This window comes from Gekko japonicus, unplaced genomic scaffold (genome assembly GCF_001447785.1).
Source record: "Gekko japonicus isolate JY-2015 unplaced genomic scaffold, Gekko_japonicus_V1.1 scaffold895, whole genome shotgun sequence".
Classification (NCBI taxonomy): Eukaryota; Metazoa; Chordata; class Lepidosauria; order Squamata; family Gekkonidae; genus Gekko; species Gekko japonicus.
Genome location: NW_015172581.1, coordinates 467,436 through 475,088, shown reverse-complemented (window position 1 = coordinate 475,088; position 7,653 = coordinate 467,436). Strand labels below are relative to the sequence as shown.

The 7,653-nt window shown below is 44.3% G+C and overlaps 1 protein-coding gene across 1 annotated transcript in view; it reads right to left on the bottom strand.

Annotated features, from left to right (window-relative positions):
- Window positions 1-7,653, bottom strand: part of TRMT44 (tRNA methyltransferase 44 homolog (S. cerevisiae)) — a 48,100-nt gene that overhangs the window by 16,543 nt on the left and 23,904 nt on the right. Inside the window, exon 7 of the mRNA XM_015421455.1 lies at window positions 1,603-1,703. Within this exon, the coding sequence (XP_015276941.1) occupies window positions 1,603-1,703 (101 nt within the window). The remainder of the gene's footprint in view (window positions 1-1,602; window positions 1,704-7,653) is intronic.

Genomic DNA, 7,653 nt, shown 5'->3' with positions numbered 1-7,653 from the left:
TGCTGCTCTGGCCGCTGGTGTCTCCTCTGCTGCTGTCCTGGTCCTCTGGGGCCAGGAAAGCCTGAACACCAGGTCCTGACGTCACAGTAATGGCGACCCATGTAGTCATTCCCTGTGTGGCTGACTAGAGCAGGAGAAGACGACGCTGGTCTCTTTCTCCCTGGCTGGTTTTCTCTATCGTACGGATATAATCTACTGTGACTATTACTGTTGGCCATCCAAGTAATAATTTAAAGAAGAGAATCTTCATATTAAGATTAGCTTTGCTAATTCAGTTTGTTTTTGGTCTGCTGTTTGACTAAACCACATGAACCTGTTCTTTTCACAACCGTTCTGCAGTGGTGATCTGACAGTTCCCAGTAAATTAGTATTTTAGCGGAGCAGTGGTTTCATTGTTGTTGTTTTGTTCTTTCCATCATACAACAGACATTCACCACTTTCCGCTATTATATGCTTGTAAATTATACGAAACATACACTCAAATATGCAAGGGAAACTGAACTCAGTAACAGTGTAAGCTAGTGTGAAGAATCTGGAATACTGCAGTGAAAGAATCAAGAGAATATCTTGTTGAGTACACGAGAAACTGCAAGTTAAAACACTTGTGAAAGTAGCTGGCAACTGCAGAGTTCAGGGACTGTTATGACTACATTTGGTGACGTCACGACCTGGTGTTCAGGCTTTCCTCTATAGGGGGTGGTGCCTCAGTGCTGCTCCCTTCAACAAAAGAGCACTCGGCCTCCTCCCTCTGGGCACCAGGAGCCTGACCCCGGGCCCTGTGAGAAGCATCAGGCTCTTCTCGGATACTCAGCCCCAGCTGGCCACTGAGCGCCTCAGAGACCCACGAGGTTGTGGGGTGTGTGTGTGTGCGTGCGAAAGAGTCAGAGCTCCCTTTGCCAGATACCCAGACGCTGCCCAGTGAAGGGGGAGCTCTCTGACCCTGGGAAGCTCCTCCCCTGAGAATCTGGTTGGCCTCTCAGGTGCTGCTGGACTCGGATCGAGCTAGCCAGCTCCTGGAATGCCCGTCTCTCTCTCTGTGGAGGCAGTGCTCTCCGTGGAACTCTTACCCAGTGATTCCTGTCATAGTGCACAATCTTCTCTCTGGATTTCATTCGAATGAATCAAAACTGTCCTTGTCAGGCACTGTTCCTTTCACTTGGCATTCCTCAAAGTGGAGGGGGGGGGGATTGGGAGATGGTCATTTGACCTTCGGTTTTAGCTGAGGATGTTTTAACTATTATTGTAAGCCACCTTGAACCAAGAGGAGAGGTGGGATACAAATGTTTTAATAAATAAAACAAACAAACACGGTGTTTCATTGCTTTCACCACTCATTGCTTTTCTACCACCAGCTTTCATTAACTCAGCAGCTTTAAATACAAACCCTGGTCATACTACTGTGCCTTTAAACAGCTGGTACGGTTTTAAATAACGTACTTCATAGGCTTCTTATTTGTTCTACTTTCATTATGCATTCTTCTATGCATGCTAATAGAACAGCACTTCATAATTTGTTTGGGGGGGGGAATGAAGAATTCCCAAGTGGCTCTTCACCCCCAAGTCACAGTGACCCCCGTTACTTTGTGGTCTGGCAAAGAGTACCTGGCTGCTATTACTGGTATCCATGGAGTCAACTCATCAGAATGATTTCCAATTAACCAATCAGCATCTGGATGCAGATCATTTGGACTAACTGCACATTCCTAAAAGAAAGCGAGACATACTTGAGGATAAAACATGCCCAAGATACACAGAGAAGATGGAACTGTAACAACAGAAAAAGTAAACTAAAATGTTGGTAAAGTTTTCTATTCATATAGTCAGTTGAAATCTATTACAGCCAATATTATTCATACTTTATTTTTCTAAAATAACATTGGTTGGGAAAGTCAAGCTGTGCATTTTGAGAACAGTTCATAGCCAGATTCAAGGGAAAGGATTTTGGAACTACAGTTTACTCCCATCACCAGTCAACATCCACACTACAACAGGGGCCTTTGAAAGGTGCTGCAACAGCTGGATGGCAATTTATTTACAGAGAACGCCATTTCAGATCCCTTTACTCATACACAGCCAAGTACAGTGAAGCCATGTCTAACATGGTCCACTGCCCCTGAGTAGGCAGCTGGGGTAGCGCAGGCTCTTAAATGAGAAGATGAGCAGTCTATTGCAGAAGTCATCAGAGTGTCTCTCCCCATGAATCTTCGACGGGGGTAAGGGATTCAGTATCTTCTGGTTATAAGTATTATTACAGTCATGTCTAAGCAAAACAAGGTTACTAGACATGAGACTGAGTTGTTGAAAGACAGTCACAGCACTCAGACAGGTGAAGAAGAGGGTGACCTCCATCCTAGTAATGAAGACAGACAGCTGCTCACCCCACCCCCCTTTCAGGAGGAAGCTTGGGACAGTGCTGTGCAATCAGCTCACAGCTGCCCAGAGGACAGACACGATGGGGCCTGCACTAAGCCTCTCAGGTAAGCATGACTGAGCAGGGAAGGCCACCCAGCGCTTCAAAGCAAGCCTTTTCCAGCAGGTGCACCAAGGACTGGCCGCTGACATAGATTACCACACAAATCACGCACTGAAGTGTGGTCTTGCCACAGTTAAAGCAACACAGGCTGAAAAATTAAGGTCAGCATCCTGCGAAACCAAAGTTACAAGTGAGGGAAGGTTTCAAACTGTGGCAGCCAATGGATTGCTTACTGGGATGTAGTGTCAACTCCCCAAAAAGGGCACACATATTTTATCAATAAATAGTGATGTCATTACCTACTCAATGGCCTGCAGCCCGGATGTTTACCCAAGCTTGTTTTTCAAACAAATCATCACCCTCTAAAGATCCTGCAAAGTGTTTCCCTGGACAGAGAAGGGCCCCCAGCCCCAGGAGGGCCCTTGGCCCACTGCCCTTCTCGGCTATCTCTGTGCCCCCCTCTGCGGAAGAGTTATGGCAAGAGGCAAACGGACCCATCCAGCTTGGGCAGGTCTGTGCCCCCCCTAACCCCAACCCTACAAGCGTATCAGGCTTTCTTACACTTTGTCTATCAGATCATCGGTCTACACCCTCTACCCTTCCACCAGGCCTCCAGCCGTCATCTCATTAAATGACTCCGTATAGTAAGCAAGCACATATACCTTCTGTAGACCAAATAAAGAGTATGTATTACTGTTTGTCAAATGTATACGGATGCTGTTGTAATTAATAAAATATGAACTCAGCAACACTTTAAAAATGAATGGGTAGTAGCTTTTCTTCATTATGTATTTTCTTAATCAAGGGATCCCAATCATAACTACTGTCGTGTGGAGGGCCACAAAAACTGACATCAAAAAGGGATCCTCATTCTCAAAAAGGTTGGAGGCTACTGCTCTAAGTAATAAGCGCAGTTCCACATTTCACAGGGAACTGGTCAGAAAACTATTTTTTAAAACAGACCATAACTAAATCAGGGTCCAAAGCAGGCTCAATAAGTCAAGTACTTCTTACAAGGTTACAAGTATTTAGTGCCAATTCAGCAAACACGTCAGAATTAGCCTTTCCATAGGCAGCTTACGCAAATGCCTCAAGTGGTTTACAGTTGCTTTCTGTGTACTCTAAAGGTAGTAAGTTCAGCCTTTCACTAAATAAAAATACAAGACTGAATTAGCCTTTCCATAGGCAGCTTACGCATATGCCTCAGTGGCTTACAGCTGTTTTCTGTGTACTCTAAAGGTAGTAAGTTTCTTGTACTTCCTTAACTCAGCCTTTCACTAAATAAAAATACAAGAAGGTCACAAGGAGGAGGCCCTTTGTCATGCCAGAAATTAATGTCCACAGCAGGACTCTGTGGGGACCCACAAAAACTCAATTCAGGATGATGTTAACTAAGCTGCAGTTTCATTGCCTCTTCCATATTCTGTCACGTCTACATGGTCATTATTTATTTGCAGAATTTAAATTATTTTAACAGCTTTGAAGGCTCTCTGCCATCATGCTAGACCAAAATGTCTCTTCCTCTACTTGTCTCTCAAGCCCTGCTGCTCTTTCAGAGGCAGAAACAGGGCCTCTTGTGTGCTGCTGTACTGTCTTTTAGGTGCCAAGCTGGCTTTTAACCAGGGGTATAGATCACAATCTTTTTTAATGGTTTGCTCTGTTTTATGGATAGTTTCTCACGTCTAAAGCCCTGAGTTTTTGTGGTTTTTAATTGTACACCGCCTCAAGCAGGACCCTGATAAAACATAAGGACCCATCCCATATTAGCAACAAAGTCGATTCAGAGAGAATGAAAGCTGCTTAAGATGGGCTGGGCCTGAACTGCAGACGCCCACTCCCCTTTGCACAAGCAGAAAGGGCCCTCCCCTCACTCAAGGGATTGGTTGATCCTTCTCAGTGTTCTCTGGCAGGACTGAAAACATTTTCAACTTCATCTTGGATGTCAATACAGCCCTGTATACCATGCCACACTGCACTTTGATTTTTTGTGTGTATAATAACATTAGTTTTGTTGTCATAGGAGTTAATTTCGAAGAATGTGTTTGCGGAAAACAGACCCAACCCAACCACACAGGTTTGAGCAATAAAAAGTTGGAAAACATTGTACAGAACACTTTTTAAAAACAGTACCTCCAAGTGTGTTTGGGGCCCGTACATGTCCCATATTTTTCTTCTTCTAACATCAATCCCTTTGCCAGAATGCTGAAAGATTTCATGTAACATTATTCGTTAAATGATATTCATCATATTTTACAATTCAAGAACACTTCTCTTACCCAGAATAATACAAACAATGGGTAGAATTCCACCTGGCTCCCTGAAATACAATCCTTTTCATGAAAACCCAGGGAGGGTGGCCAACGCTCACCCCTGGAAGGAGGAACAGCAGGCAGGGCTCAGGTCTGCTTGCGGATACTTTCAATTTCCCCTTCAAGTCCCGAGCTCTCATTCCAGGGTGCCGGCTAGACTTCTTTAATTGAGAAGGCACTTACTTAAAGGAGCTCTGGCCATTATTAACTGGAGATGGGGATGGGGTTGGGGGTGGTAGGGAGCACATAAGGATGCCCCACACCCGAAGTGCATTGCTTCTTTCCCCCCCCACGAAGTGAATGGCACCCACTCGCTTACATAGCAAAATATAGGTCCAGAATCATGAGTGAGATCAAGACTAAGCCTGGCCCATGGCAACCTCCCACTTCTTGGGCACAGCAGGTTCCCCACCCACCCGCCCCAAAGTCCTACCAACTGCCTCCAATTTGAGCCAGGGTCTGTTACAGGGTCAAACTATGACAGGGCAAAGGGATGGAAGTCAAAAAAGGTCATTTATATAATGCAGTGTATGCTCCAGTGTTGAGCCCTGAGAGCCAAAAGAGGTTCTAGAGTTAAGCACTGGAACAGGTGGGAGAAGAAAACCTGTCATCACCAATGCTCCCTCTAAGCTGTGGAGTCTTGTGAGCAAAAATTCTACTTTGTGAGCTACTGGCATTAAAGTTGTAAGCGAGCGATTTGGCTACTACATCAATTAGTTTGCTCTGGAGCCATCCTTCTTGAGCTCGGGACAAAAATGCGTGACCCGGAGGCTAAAAAACTCTGAGCTAGCTCACACTAACTCAGCTTAGAGGGAACACTGGTCATCACTACAGGCACTGCCAGGAAGTTTCTCTAGCCTGGACCTGGGAAGAAGGGGGACATGGGATGTGCAGAGCCAGCAATCCCATAATACACGTAATTCATGTCACAAAAGCCAGTGAGAGAGGAAAAGCAAGTTACCCCTTCGCTGCTTAGGATGTGGACCAGAAGACCATTTCCACAACCAAGATCCACAAAAGACTGTTTTCTGGACAGGCCTTTTGCAGTTCTCTCATCTTCCCAAAGGATCTAAGAAAAAACAAAACCCAAATTTTAATGACAGTAAAGACAAAGAGCACACATTATTCAGTATCAGCAAGTTACGTTTATTTATAGCCCATAGGCCATACACCATAAAAAAGAAAATTTTAAGAGTTTAAAAGAACAGTAAAACAAAAACTTGCCACATCCACAGTGCAGTTTTGGCAGAGGCTGCTCAGAAGTAGTCTTAATCTTGCTGCATCAGGAAAAGATGAATATTTCTGCAGCCATTTTCTTAGGAATCTTTCTCTTGCCGCTGCATGTTTTGGACAGCAGAAGAAGACATGACATAATGAGTCAAGTTCTGTCAATGGGCAGTCACAGTACTGCTAGTCCAGAGGGGTCTTGAGAAAACGGCCCTTCATCTGGGCTGTTGGAAACACACTGCAGGGTGCAATCATGTATGACTGCCTCCGTTTTGGAATAGTCAACAAGTTTAAGTAAAAAGGCAGGTCAAATTTGGTGGCATATGTAATTCCTAGATGAACTGGGGAGCATTTTCATCTAGCATCTGTTTGAAAAGCATCCCAATCATTTTGGAGCAACTTTTCTGTGAGTGAAGCTTCTCTTCTTTAGGTTAAGTTCTCTGTCTTCCATAAGCCCAATTGGCTTGTTTTCGCATCTACAGCATCATTCCATTTTGACCAGCAACGTTCATGTTCTGTCAATATGGTAAAGGTTGGGAGGCGTTCAGCATTTAACAGTCAATATTTATAACTATGGCCCTCCAGATCAGAGTTGAGATTTTGGGGAGGCCTATCTCAAGCATTATGACTGCAGAAGCGATGCATGATGGTAGAGTTAATATTTTACTGAAGAAGGCTTGCTGTAGTTTTTCAAGTTGCTCTGTTGGACCTAAGAACCAGATTTGGGAACCATATAGTATACACAGCAGTATTAAGGTCTTATACGCTTTCAGGAGTGCTGGCACATATTGAGCTCCTTGGATGTAGAAAAACTTCTTCAAGGCTAGTAAGGCTAGGTCGATTTTCTGTCTAAGATATTTAATGTGCTTGGACCATGATAGGTTTGGCTGGAATACAATTCCGAGATATCTGAATTCATCGACCTGCTGCAATTTGTACCTTCCAATTGTCCATCTTTTGTTTGATCTTGTTGTTGATTTTGTGACGACCATAATTTTGGACTTGTCCTCATTTATCTCCAATAATTCTTCATTGCAGTAGACAATAAATGCTTTAATGGCACGTTTTAGGCCAATCTGACTCCTCAATAATAAGACAAGGTCGTCGGCATACAACAGGGCAGGCCAGTTTCCCACAGATGGTGCATGAGTGGGTATGTTTTGAAGACCTGGGACAAAGCCATTTAGATATAAATTGAATAGATGTGGTGCAAGAACACATCCTTGACAAACATCTCTTTGGATATAGGGTTAGATAACTGCCCCTTGGACTGCAAGAAGATCAAATCAGTCAATCCTAAAAGTAATCAACCCTGACTGTTCCCTGGAAGGCCAGATAATGAAACTGAAGCTCAAATACTTTGGCCACCAAATGAGAAGGGAGCACTCACTGGAGAAGACCCTGATGCTGGGAAAGATTGAAGGTCAAAGAAGACGGGGACGGCAAAGGATGAGATGGCTAGACAGTGTCATAGATGCAACGAACAGGAAATTGAGCCAACTTCAGAGGACGGCGGAAGACAGAAAGGCCAGGCATGATCTGGTCCATGGGGTCACGAAGAGTCGGACTCGACTGTGCGACTGAACAACAACAACTCTATGGTATTTATGTATTTGTAATCTATGTATTGCATTGTATATGCAT